The following is a 14,366-nucleotide window of genomic DNA, read 5'->3' as shown; positions in this document are numbered from 1 at the left end:
TGCTGGCTCTCCCTAATCAATCCACACTCGTCCAAGTGACTGTTAATTCTGTCCCGGATTATCGTTTCTAAAAGTTTCCCCACCACTGAGATTAAACTGACTGGCTTATAGTTGCTGGGTTTATCCTTACATCCTTTTTTGAACAATGGTGTAACATTTGCAATTCTCCAGTCCTCTGGCACCACCCCTGTTCTACGGATGTTTGGAAGATTATGGCCAGTACCTCCGCAATTTCCACCCTTACTTCCCTCAGCATCCCATCCGGACTGGTATTCAGATATACCTGAACATATTCTAACTCCCTCAGATATACCTGAATATATTCTAACTCCCCCTAGATACACCTGAACATATTGCAGCTCCCTTCAGATATACCCGAACATATTCTGACTCCCCTTAGATGCAGCTGAATATATTCTAACTCCCCTCAGATACACTTGAACATATTCTAACTTACCTTAGATACATTAACTGCCCTCAGATACACAAAACATATGCTAATTCCTCTTAGATTTTAACCTCCTTCTGATACACCTGAACATATTCTAACCGCTATCAGTGACTCTGTGTGTCATTGTGCATCTGAAAAGACTTTAACTCTCCTCACATTCCTGAACATGCTCTAACGGCTCTCAGAGACTGTCTGGCACCTGCTGCTCTCTGGCTTCTGTCCTGTGATACTAGCACTCTTCAGTCCGCTCCTTATTGTTGTTCAATCAGATCTGGCATCAGGTTGCAGCCCTTGGCTCGAACAAGCTGAGGCTCAGGACAGGGAAGGAAAGGAGTTCAGGCACACAAGTTTCGGCTCCGTCATCGAACAGTGTCGATGTCCACAGCAGCAGTGGGAGCCAGACGGGAGAGGGGAATTGTAGGCAGCATCCTAGGAGTATGGAGAGAAGCAGGAGGATCGCGACTACCCTGAAGGGTGTTTTCCCATTTGTAAGTATTAAGTGTCAGCGACATTCTAAGATCTACAGTGAACCTTAATCGGGGTGGGGGGGGATTTGTTTCATGATCAGTGTATGCCCAGCAGCGCTGTGGGTTGGTTGAGTTGGACAGCAACTGCAGGGTGCCAGTGACTAGTCTCTTTAATAGATGCCACTTTTATTATTTCAGACCCCCTGGACTTTGATGTCAAAAAGGGTTGGGCTGGATTCTTAGTCACACAGGACTACAGTAGGTTTCTCAGAAGCTGATGTTCCACACTGAGCTGGGTCCTCAATCAGCCTTAGTGTTTGATTCCGATTGTGACTCTGAATTTGCCTTGTACCAAATGGAAGATTCTACCTTTCTGAGCAGATCTTCCCACAGACCTTAGACAAACCCCCACTTCTTTTCCACTCCTACAATTCAGAAAAGACTTCCATCTCATTTGACTGAACCTGAATGAAAGTTGCAGCTATTCTGCAGACTCAACGTTTGAACTCTTTCCCCCCACACTGTCCCCCTACAGGTACAGGCCGATCGCTTGGGAGCCGAAGCCGGGACTGGGCTGCGCATCTTGTGTGGAGCTTTGCTCTTGCTGGCCGTGGCTGCGATCATCGGGGTCTCGGCCATGGGCATCCTGAGTCTGAGAGGAAGCAGCCGGCAGGTAAGTTAGACCCTCTACCCAGCTCCCGGCCCTCCTGGCCCTGGGGCAATGGATGGGTCAGGGAGAGTTTGGAAAGTGGAGCTGAGCCGGAGACAGAAAGACAAACGGGAGTTGGCCAGTCTGGAGGTGAATTTGCAACACTGACCGCGGAGCGGGACCTTTACAATAGGATACAGTCCAGATACTGAGTGAATTGGGGGAGAAAAAAAACTGGGAACATTGGAAACAGCCAGGATCCAAGAGAAGGGACCAGCCCAGAACCTTTAACCGATCACACAAAGCTGGCTCATTTCTCAGACACTGACCCATCTGCTGTGTCTTTGCAGGAGTTTCTGGTTTTATCTCAGTCCCTAAGTGTCTTGCTCTGACTTAAAATTATACACAGTCCCAAGCCACCCGCCCCAGCAGAAAACATTGCATTTTAATTTCAATTGATGCCCATTTTAAAACACTTTGCACTGTCGCTAGATTTTTGATCCATAGAATCATACAGCACGGAAGGAGGCCATTCTAAGAGGTCTTCCAGATAGTACCTTTTGTGTGTGATGTTTACAGATTCAATTTTTTTTAAAACTTCAGCTCCTTGGGCATAATCTGTGCTGTTTCTAAGTGACTCAGATTGCTTCCTTTATCCCCAGGGTCAGCCCTGTACACTGTAACAAAGATGCATTGTTAATGTACTGATACCAGCTTTTCATTTCCAGATTTTTTAAACTGAATTCAAATTCTCAAACTGCCATGGTGGGATTTGAACTCACATTCTATGGATTGGTCCAGGCCTCTGAATTACTAGTCCAGAAAAGAAAGAATGAACTTGCATTTATATAGCACCTAGGACCTCCCAAAGCGCTTTACAGCCAATGATGTACTTTTGAAGTGTTGTCACTGTTGTAATGTAGGAAACGCAGCAGCTAATTTGCACACTGCAAGGTCTCACAGCAATGAGATAATGACCAGATAAACTGTGTTCAAGTGTTGGTTGAGGGATAAACATTGGCCAGGACACCGAAGAGATCTTCCCTGCTCTTCTTCAAATAGTGGCTGTAGGATCTTTTATGTCCACCTGAGAAGGGAGGCAGGACCATGATTTAACATCCCATCCAAAAGACAATACCTCCGACAGTGCAGCACTTCCTCAGTACTGCACTGGAATGTCAGCCTAGATTTTGTGATCAAGTTCCTGAACTTGAGCTAACAACCTTCTGACTCAGAGGCAAGAGTGCTACCCACTAAGCCATGTCTGGCATCTCATTTTCCCAGGTAAGCCCATCAGCTAGGCACATCGTGCTCAGTATTCACTTAGTCCTGCTAATGCTGTAACATCTCCGCCAACTTGCTTACACATATGGTTTTGCCTATCTGCATCTGTTCGTGTTGTGTTTGAGTCTGCCTGTGTGTCTCTGTCTCTATATCAGGGTCTGTGTTGTCTCTCTCTGCATGTTATAATTCAGTGAAGCTGAGAGTGAGGATGTCACAGCCTCTGATTTGATGTTTTCTCTGGTTTTAACACTTGAGTTTCTGCCTCTCCCCAGATTGTTCAGGTAACATTTCACGATGTGCAGGGTGCCACGGTCAATCAGTCAGCAGTTGTGAACCAGGAGGAGGATCTGGTTACTTATCACATAATGGACAGGAACCACACAGCCGTGGTGCTCTTTGACAGCAAGAATGTGAGTGAGGGGCTGAGGTGGCTCTATTGGTGAGGAATATGTTATAAATTGAGTTGCTGGTTGCTGCTCTGATTTCTCTCAGATGAACCCTCAGTCTGAAGCTGGAGGAGGTTCCTGTCTCACTTTGTGCTGTTTAACTCACAGGGTCCAAGAGAGACTGTGGAGTCAACTGTCCCTGAGAGTGTCTGGCTGCATCTTCAGGAGCTAGAATGAACTGATCCTATTTTTAAAATAAGATGTCAGTTGAGGCTCTGGTCCAGACTGGGTGTGTGTCCGGCTGCTCGGGAATTAATTCTGGCTACAGGAAACAGCCAGATACTGTAACAGGGAAATGGGAAGTTTATTATGAGATCAAATGGGCTGAACGATTTTGATCCAAACTTATTTTGTGACGTGACTCATTCCGGCTCTAGGGTTTCCTACAGATTCTTTTCTGAATGTTTTCACCACACTCCCTCACTTCCCTGCCCCTGCAACCCTTCGGACTCATAACTTCATAACTTCTGACTCACCGTGAGAAATCTGCTATATAAAAAAACTAATCCATTGCACCTCAGATGTCACACACTAACTAATGCAATATTTTTACATCGCATTTGAAAAAAGTCAAGTTATCTGCAAGGTACAGTCAAACTCTCCAGCAACAGAAAATATCGGATCCCCAGGCCCTGAATTTCCTCGGACTTTCTGCCACTGCTCAGCCAAAACTTCCTCAGAGGTGCGGCAGAAACCCCATATACGCACGTAGATTGAGACTGAAGAAATACATGATTTTCCTGCTTTAACCGAGGGTGCTGAGGCAAATTGTAGGTGTACTATTTCCATATGTCCATAGACAAAAGTTTTTTTTTCCTTGGCAGGGTTTAGTTTGTTACCAGCCCGGAGGGAGCAACGTATGTCTAGTTCGACAAATGACGGCTGCTGACCTGGAGAATATTCACACTGTTATCACTGCCCAAGAGCAGAAGGTAAGGCAATGTTTGCACCTATCAGAGGCACAGCCCAAATCAGAACACAGCTTCATAGAGCAACATAAACCAGATGTCCCAGCTCGCAATGCCCAGATGTGCCAGTGATATTGGTGCCCAGATGCAGTCACAATATCACTGTCCAGATGTACGAGAGATATAGGAGTCTAGTTACGGTCAGCTAAGGACATTGGTTCCCCAGGTGCAGTGAGTGATGTCAGTGGTCAGATGGATCAGGTGATAGTGACATCCAGGTGTAGCGAGTTATACCAATGTCCAGGTAAAATGGGTGAAATCAACTGTCGTAAGTGCCTTCACTTGTTTCCTCCAGATAAAAAGGTGTTATTCATGGGACCCAGCTATGCTTGTCTTTTTGTAGGATATGTGGGACATTCTTTGTTCCATTCCTACTCAAGCTCCCTGCCTGATCTCTTCCTCGGACTTTGTTAGTGTCGCTTCCTGCTCTCTCCCTGATCTTGAGAATTTCATTCACAATGTTTCTGATTCCACCCAATTCCTCGCTTTTACATGGTCCATTTCTGGCTCTTCCCTTCCCTTCTTGGACATCTCTCTCTCAATCTCTGGCAATAGGCTTAATTGACTTAAAGTTGATGAGTCACTAGTCTCAAAAGGCCAACACTCCAGAATAGTGAGAAAAGTTAGTTATGGAATAGCAGAGATGCTGACCATAATTTTTAAAAAATTCTTTGGAAACAGGAATTGTATCAAAAGGCTGGAGGGTGACAAATGTTATACCCCTGTTCAAAAAAGGGGAAAGAGCTACTGTTCTTGAGTGCTCTGCATGTGAAGTAAACTGAACTGTTAATGTGCCTCAATTGCTTTATCACCAGGACAAGCAGAATAATTAACAGGTTAACAAGCAAAAGGCATTTTGAAAATTCAAGCTCTCTGTAATTATTAGTCATATCTGATTGAAAATGTAACGTAGTCAAAGTGGATTTTTTTTGAGAAGCTGAGATCGTTTCGGCTCACTTTAACCCCAATGATATTCTCTGTATTTGTTCTGCCCTCATTGGCAGGAGTGTAGGTAGCCCAGCGCAAGCAGATAACGTCTTTGTGATCCAATTTTAGTTTGAAGTGAAATCATGGCCGAGAATTGAGTGGGCTCATAGGGTTTCTATTTGTACATCTGCAGCGCACCAAGATTTACACAGACTATTAGCAAGAGCATTTCACCAGGAGCGGCAGGTGAGGAGTATTTACAAGTATTCAAAGGCAGTTCTGATATGAAATATGAGGACAATGACTAAATGAGAAATACTTTAATATTCTCATAGGCCCAGACATTGAATTCATTAAAAGTTACAGGCAGTGATATTTTGTATGGACGTTGGCATGTCAGCACAGGCAGTTGCACCCAGCAAGCATCGAGTTCTGCCAGTGTGCTGCTGTCCAGAATGAAAATGCATCTCTTGATGTGTGGCCATGGACTTAACACAAAGCTTGCTCTGTTCCATTCTTGCTGTGCAAGGTGTAGCATGGACGTGGAATGCTGTGCTGAAACATCATCTCAGCTCAGGTCTTGGGAGTCGATTCCAATCAAGGAACTGCCTTTACACAGGGTCCCCATCGTTGAAGAGAACTAGGTTTCAGTGAGATTTAGGGCACTCGCGTGAATCTGTAGGGGCTCCAAAAGGTTCTTCCTTCCTCTCCCGAAGGCGCTGACTGTTGCTGGGCTACGGTTCCACAGGTGCTAGCAACTTCACACTAGCGGCTATTCTTTGTGTGTGTGTCCAGACATTGAGCTGGTCAACTGTGGTGGGCAGTCACAGCGAGTGTGATCAAAGCTGCGTCATCTGACATCCACACTTTCCAGCAAAGGCCATTGTACAGTGATCAGAATGTGGAACCCTGACTGATTTTCACTCTGCCTAACTCAGGGCCACTAAGGTTAATTGTTGTACAACAACCATTGCCTTGGCTGAGTTCAGCTAACTCAGCACCAACCAGAAATCAGGCCTTCTGCTTTGTATAGCTCAGTGCTGCTCTTGGCCTTCTGTGTTCCAGTGGAAATAGTCCCAATATCTCAAACCTCTTCTTATAACTAGAGTTTTCCAACTTTAACATACTGGTGAATCTATGCTGTACATTGTACACAGTATATAAATGCAAATACTTTCTTTACATTCTACATGGCTTTAATGTACTTTCTATAATAAGATGCCCAAAACTGCACACAGTACTCTATGACCGAATCAGTGTTTAGTACTACTTCATTACTCTATGCTACTATCTATAAAATCCAAAATGCTGTTTACCTTTTTTATGGCTTTATCTACCTGACTTTGCACGTTCAGGGAATGATGTATTTGTACCCTTGGTGTCTCAGTTCATTCACATCCTTAAGTGCCTTTTCATTGAGTGTACACTTCCATCCCTTGCTTTTTTTTCATAGAATCATAGAAGTTTACAACATGGAAACAGGCCCTTCGGCCCAACATGTCCATGTCGCTCAGTTTATACCACTAAGCTAGTCCCAATTGCCTGCACTTGGCCCATATCCCTCTATACCCATCTTACCCATGTAACTGTCCAAATGCTTTATAAAAGTCAAAATTGTACCCGCCTCTACTACTGCCTCTGGCAGCTCGTTCCAGACACTCACCACCCTTTGAGTGAAAAAATTGCCCCTCTGGACCCTTTTGTATCTCTCCCCTCTCACCTTAAATCTATGACCCCTCGTTATAGACTCCCCTACCTTTGGGAAAAGATTTTGACTATCTACCTTATCTATGCCCCTCATTATTTTATAGACTTCTATAAGATCACCCCTAAACCTCCTACTCTCCAGGGAAAAAAGTCTCAGTCGATCCAACCTCTCCCTATAAGTCAAACCATCAAGTCCCGGTAGCATCCTAGTAAATCTTTTCTGCACTCTTTCTAGTTTAATAATATCCTTTCTATAATAGGGTGACCAGAACTGTACACAATATTCCAAGTGTGGCCTTACTAATGTCTTGTACAACTTCAACAAGACATCCCAACTCCTGTATTCAATGTTCTGACCAATGAAACCAAGCATGCTGAATGCCTTCTTCACCACCCTATCCACCTGTGATTCCACTTTCAAGGAGCTATGAACCTGTACTCCTAGATCTCTTTGTTCTATAACTCTCCCCAACGCCCTACCATTAACGGAGTAGGTCCTGGCCCGATTCGATCTACCAAAATGCATCACCTCACATTTATCTAAATTAAACTCCATCTGTCATTCATCGGCCCACTGGCCCAATTTATCAAGATCCCGTTGCAATCCTAGATAACCTTCTTCACTGTCCACAATGCCACCAATCTTGGTGTCATCTGCAAATTTACTAACCATGCCTCCTAAATTCTCATCCAAATCATTAATATAAATAACAAATAACAGCGGACCCAGCACCGATCCCTGAGGCACACCGCTGGTCACAGGCCTCCAATATGAAAAACAACCCTCTACAACCACCCTCTGTCTTCTGTCGTCAATCCAATTTTGTATCCAATTGGCTACCTCACCTTGGATCCCGTGAGTTTTAACCTTATGTAACAACCTGCCATGCAGTACCTTGTCAAAGGCTTTGCTAAAGTCCATGTAGACCACGTCTACTGCACAGCCCTCATCTATCTTCTTGGTTACCCCTTCAAAAAACTCAATCAAATTCATGAGACATGATTTTCCACTCACAAAACCATGCTGACTGTTCCTAATCAGTCCCTGCCTCTCCAAATGCCTGTAGATCCTGTCTCTCAGAATACCCTCTAACAACTTACCCACTACAGATGTCAGGCTCACCGGTCTGTAGTTCCCAGGCTTTTCCCTGCCGCCATTCTTAAACAAAGGCACAACATTTGCTACCCTCCAATCTTCAGGCACCTCACCTGTAGCTGTCGATGATTCAAATATCTCTGCTAGGGGACCTGCAATTTCCTCCCTAACCTCCCATAACGTCCTGGGATACATTTCATCAGGTCCCGGAGATTTATCTACCTTGATGCGCGTTAAGACTTCCAGCACCTCCCTCTCTGTAATATGTACACTCCTCAAGACATCACTATTTATTTCCCCAAGTTCCCTAACATCCATGCCTTTCTCAACCGTAAATACCGATGTGAAATATTTATTTAGGATCTCACCCATCTCTTGTGGTTCTGCACATTGATGACCTTGTTGATCCTTAAGAGGCCCTACTCTCTCCCTAGTTACTCTTTTGCCCTTTATGTATTTGTAGAAGCACTTTGGATTCCCCTTTGCCTTATCTGCCAAAGCAATCTCATGTCCCCTTTTTGCCCTCCTGATTTCTCTCTTAACTCTACTCCGGCAATCTCTATACTCTTCAAGGGATCCACTTGATCCCAGCTGCCTATGCATGTCATATGCCTCCTTCTTCTTTTTGACTAGGGCCTCAATCTCCCGAGTCATCCAAGGTTCCCTACTTCTACCAGCCTTGCCCTTCACTTTATAAGGAATGTGCTTACCCTGAACCCTGGTTAACACACTTTTGAAAGCCTCCCACTTACCAGACGTCCCTTTGCCTGCCAACAGACTCTCCCAATCAACTTCTGAAAGTTCCTGTCTAATACCATCAAAATTGGCCTTTCCCCAATTTAGAATTTTAACTTTTGGGCCAGACCTATCATTCTCCATAGCTATCTTAAAACTAATGGAATTATGATCACTGGTCCCAAAGTGATCCCTCACTAACACTTCTGTCACCTGCCCTTCCTTATTTCCCAAGAGGAGGTCAAGTTTAGCCCCCTCTCTAGTCGGGCCATCCACATACTGAATGAGAAATTCCTCCTGAATACACTCAACAAATTTCTCTCCATCCAAGCCCCTAATGCTATGGCTGTCCCAGTCAATGTTGGGAAAGTTAAAGTCCCCTACTATTACCACCCTATTTTTCTTGCAGCTGTCTGTAATCTCCTTACATATTTGTTCTTCAATTTCCCGTTGACTATTTGGGGGTCTGTAGTACAATCCTATCAAAGTGATCTCTCCCTTCTTATTTTTCAGTTCTACCCATATAGACTCAGTGGGCGAACCCTCGGATATATCCCCTCTCACTACTGCCGTGATGTTCTCCCTACTGCCGTGATGTTCTCCCTAATCAAGAACGCAACTCCCCCTCCTCTCTTACCTCCTGCTCTATCTTTCCTATAGCATCTGTACCCTGGAACATTGAGCTGCCAGTCCTGCCTCTCCCTTAGCCATGTTTCAGTAATAGCTATAACATCCCAGTCCCATGTACCCATCCATGCCCTGAGTTCATCTGCTTTGCCCATCAGACTTCTTGCATTGAAATAAATGCAGTTTAATCTAGACTTCCCTTGGTCTTTCCCTGCTTTCTCAGACCATCTGTCCGGTCATGTTTTGTACACTCTCCCTTACTGCCTTTTGTTTCTGTCACCACTTTACTTCCCACTGACTTCCTGCATCGGTTCCCATCCTCCTGCCACATTAGTTTAAACCCTCCCCAACAGCACTAGCAAACACTCCCCCTAGGACATTGGTTCCAGTCCTGCCCAGATGCAGACCGTCCAATTTGTACTGGTCCCACCTCCCCCAGAACCGGTTCCAATGGCCCAGGAATTTGAATCCCTCCCTCTTGCACCATCTCTCAAGCCACGTATTCATCCTAGCTATCCTATCATTCCTACTCTGACTAGCCCGTGGCACTGGTAGCAATCCTGAGATTACTACCTTTGAGGTCCTACTTTTTAGTTTAACTCCTAACTCCCTAAATTCAGCTTGTAGGACATCATCCCGTTTTTTACCTATATCGTTGGTACCTATATGCACCACGACAACTGGCTGTTCACCCTCCCCCTCCAGAATGTCCTTCAGCCGCTCCGAGACATCCCTGACCCTTGCACCAGGGAGGCAACATACCATCCTGGAGTCTCGGTTGCGTCCGCAGAAACGCCTGTCTATTCCCCTTACAATCGAGTCCCCTATCACTATAGCTCTGCCACTCTTTTTCCTGCCCTCCTGTGCAGCAGAGCCAGCCACGGTGCCATGAACCTGGCCGCTGTCACCTTCCCCTGGTGAGCCATCTCCCCCAACAGTATCCAAAACGGTATACCTGTTTGAGAGGGGGATGGCCACAGGGGACCCCTGCACTACCTGCCTGCACCTCTTACTCTGCCTGGTGGTCACCCATTCACTTACTGCCTGTACACCCTTTACCTGCGGTGTGACCAACTCGCTAAACGTGCTATCCACAAGTTTCCCTCTCAAAAATGTATTACCTCACACTTGACCACATTAAATTGCATCTGCCACCTATTTGCCCATTCGCTAACCTGTCTATGTCTTCTTGAAGTCCTACTTATCCGTAGCTTAAGGGAGGGGGAGGGAAAGGGGTGCAGTGAGAGATCGTTAGATTTTGCTGAACTAGAATAAGGGCTCAGCATGTTTTGTGTGGTACAGTTTATAAATTTATAAAAGGTAGAGGTCATTGCTTACTGTGCCAATACATGTCCATTTCACACAACAGACGAGTTATGGCCTGAGTGGCATTGCATAATTAGTGCTCAATTAGCGGCACTTTTATGCAGTGCACTTGTAGCCCCCAAACTCACCACAAAGACTCAAGTTTTTTTCCTACTCAAATGGTAAGAAATGTTTGGAATAATCTACCGAGAAAGATGATGAGGCAAAAACATTGAGGTTATTCGAAGTACAATTGGATGTCATGGTGAGAAAGTTAATGTAACTGAGGGATGAACTTCAATGGGAGAGCTGATATGCAGTAGGGATGAACTTGAGTGAGAGAGTTGATGAACAAGAGGGATGATCTTCAATGGGACAGGTGATGTACTAGAGAGATAGGCTTCAATGGGAGAGGTGATGTACTAGACAGATAGGCTTCAATGAGAGAGTTAATGCACTGGAGGGTTGAGCTTCAAAGGTATATTTAGTCTGCTATAGGGATGGGCTGTGATTAGAGTTGATGTACTGGGAGGATTGGCTTCAATAGATCAAAGTGGTGTCCTTTTCTTGTCCCTGATCCAAACTTTTCCTATGTTCTTAGGAGCAAGAACAACAACTTGCACTTGTACAGCACCATCAGACTAGTGAAACACACACAGGCGCTTCACAAGGGACAGAAAAGGTACATCATTCAACAAGAGCTAGGGGAGGGAACCAAAGGCACGGTTGAAGTAGTTTTTGAGGAGGTTTTTCTACAGAGAGCTGGAATGTGTTATCAGGAAAGATGGTTAAGACTAGGACACTGGACTCATTTAAAAAAACTAGATGCTGTCATGGGAAGACAGTAGGATTGGTATTCTGGAAGGATGGGATCAAATGAGGCTCACAGGTCTTCTTCATCCAAACCAATCCTGTGAAGGTGTAGCAAGGCAGAGGCGTATAGGAGAAGAGTTCCACATCATAGTGATGTAGTAGACATAGGTTTGGGCAACCATAGTGGAGTTGGTTTTTTTTTTAAACAAAGCAATTCGGAGTACAAAAAGCAGAAGGTGCCAGCTGGGTTGTAGGACTGGAGGGGGGTTGAAGAGATGGGGAGGGGTGAGGCTGTGGAGGGGACAGGAGGTTTGTGAAGATAGGGTTGATGGGTGAACAGCAGTTAATCTGGGGCAGGAGTTCAGGATGTAGAGAAGACAAGTAAGCAAATCTACTGAGTGAAAAATCAGAAGAGTTCAACAGAGAAAACGTTTCTTATTTTAGTTCAACCAATTGTTGCTGCTGAGAAATGAAACCCGGTTCTCCAGAGAGTATCTCGGGATCCTGAGTAGAAACAAGGTGGACCCACTGACTCTGGGAGAGCACATTAACAGCCTCTGCAATCACATCCCTGTTTACTGGCTCCAGAAAAGTGATGGTGGGTACTACATTTTTTTTTTATTTCAACACTAGCACAGTCCTATTTTCTAAAATACCAAGTCTCCTGTTAGGAATAATGTCCTTTCAATCATTCATTTCATTTATACCTAACAGAATGTAGGTCAGATGTATAATTTTCTTTTTGGCTGCTCTACAATAAACCCCATTTGACTGTTGCTAGCGTTCTTAGGCAGGCAAGAATACAATGCAGAATGTTTACCGCAAGACCCTGCAGTTCAACGAGTGATGCATTTCCACCTGTAACTTGTGTTAAGTCCCAGTGATGGGAGCTTCCTGAGCTCATAACCTTCACAGCACTCTGGCCCATGAATCAGCTCTCTGAGGGTGCAGCTATGCTGTGAACTCAGTCAGTAATTAAACACATGTTATGCGATCCTAGTGGCTGAGTTCCACTGTGGCTGCCGATTACTTTTCTCACAATGCTACCTTTCTGTTTCTACAGGCCCTGGAAGGCAAAGGCTGATCTATTTCTGCATCGATATCTGTTTTCCAAACAACGTCTGCGTCTCAGTGTGTTTTTATTATCTGCCAGATTAAACACCTGTTGCTGCACCTTTCCCTCATGTTAGTCTTTACCACGACAGAACGTAGCCAGTTTGTTAAAAAAAAATAATTTAATGTACAGTCCTTCACAGCCTTTCTCTTAGTTCTGCAATTCTGATTTCCTTCCTTCCCAGCATTCTCTTATTCAGCATTCGCGTAATTGGTTAGTGAGCCTCCCATCCCCAATCTGGTCGTAGCTGGAACTGCACTGACAATACTTGACAGCTCTTGGAATGGATGGCACTGAAGGAGAGAGCAAAGGGAAAATGGATGGCACTGAAGGAGAGAGCAAAGGGAGGAATGGATGGCACTGAAGGAGAGAGCAAAGGGAGGAATGGATGGCACTGAAGGAGAGAGGGAAGGCAAAATGGATGGCACTGAAGGAGAGAGGGATGGGAGGAATGGATGGTACAGAAGGGGAGAGGGGAGAGAGGAATGTGTGGCATTGAAGGGGAGAGGGAAGAGAGGGAGTAGACCAGCATTAAAAGTGTGTGTGGGGGAAAGTACTAGTATTAACTGAGAAGGGGGAGAAGAGTGCAGCACAAAGTGGGGAGGGAGTAAAAAGTACCAGTTTGAACTGGGTTAGAGGAAAGAAGTGTGCTAGGTTTATTTGAGGTGGTGTGTGTCAGCATGAATGTTGGAGATGCATGTGAAAGTGTGCTATATTGAATTGAGGGGAAAGGGGGGAGAATGAGGGCATGAAATGGGAGGGTTTGAGGAGGTGGAGAGTTCCTGTAAAAGAATGGGAAATTTCCATTGGCCACAGCACGTCTAAAATGGGCCCAGTGGGGATAGAATGTCTTGCTGAACTGTGGGGGGTGGGGGAGTAGGTTTTGGGGAAATGGTGATCTGGTTGCTCTGTTAAAAAAACCAAATGTCACTTTGTTTCTCCCTTATCAGAATTAAAATCTTTTATTTGTGAAGTATTTGTGCTTAAAATTACCAAAATTCTAAATTTTACAGGGGAATTGGAAAGCTCTTTTTAACTGTTCCCTCTGTAAGAATGTAATTGAGTGTTCCAGGTTTGTGTTACTGATATGTTCTGTCCATGTATCTGTTTTTGCGCTTCTCAGAGAAACAATAAAACTGATCAAATCAACATGGATAAGTTTCTGCTGTCAGAGTCTGAAATGTCCAGACGAACATTGAATTACATCACTCATCTCTGCTTCAAACCTACACCGACTCCACAGAGCAGGAGGAGTGGGAGGGAAGAAAGAGAGCGAGGTTACTCATTAGAGTGGGAGATACACAAGCAGACAGATAAGAATGAGAGAAAGGTCACCGAATGCTGAGTGCAAGAGACAGGAAGAGAGGCCAATCGATGCAAATGGAGTACGAGACAGAAAGTTCACTCAATGCAGAGTGGTAAAGAGACAAAAAAAGTGAGACAGAGGAAAGGAAAGAACTTGCATTTATATAGTACCTTTCACGATCTCAGGACATCCCAAAGCGCTTGACAACCAATGAAGTAGTTTTGAAGTGTAGTCATTGTTATAATGTAGGGAAACACGGCAGCCAATTTGCACACAGCAAGGTCCCACAAACAGCAATGAGATATATTACCAGATAATCTATTTTAGTGTTATTGGTTGAGGGATCAATATTGGCCAGGACACTGGGAGAACTCCCCTGCTCTTCTTTGAATAGTGCCATGGGATCTTTTACGTCCACCCGAGAGGGCAGACTGGGCCTCGGTTTAACGTCTCATTCAAATGACAGCACCC

At 44.8% G+C, this 14,366-nt stretch overlaps 1 protein-coding gene across 1 annotated transcript; it reads left to right on the top strand.

Annotated features, from left to right (window-relative positions):
• Positions 1-810: 810 nt before the first annotated feature.
• bricd5 (BRICHOS domain containing 5) lies at positions 811-13,312 on the top strand. Its single transcript, XM_068002987.1, has 6 exons — positions 811-939; positions 1,454-1,591; positions 3,124-3,261; positions 4,122-4,229; positions 11,920-12,073; positions 12,539-13,312. The coding sequence occupies exons 1-6, from the start codon at positions 889-891 to the stop codon at positions 12,631-12,633; spliced, it is 684 nt and encodes a 227-aa protein (XP_067859088.1). The 5' UTR covers positions 811-888; the 3' UTR covers positions 12,634-13,312.
• Positions 13,313-14,366: the final 1,054 nt, after the last annotated feature.

The sequence above is a fragment of the Heptranchias perlo genome, chromosome 22 (assembly GCF_035084215.1).
Source record: "Heptranchias perlo isolate sHepPer1 chromosome 22, sHepPer1.hap1, whole genome shotgun sequence".
NCBI lineage: Eukaryota > Metazoa > Chordata > Chondrichthyes > Hexanchiformes > Hexanchidae > Heptranchias > Heptranchias perlo.
The sequence above is the reverse complement of the archived record's forward strand: the minus strand, read 5'-3'. Positions and strand labels throughout refer to the sequence as shown.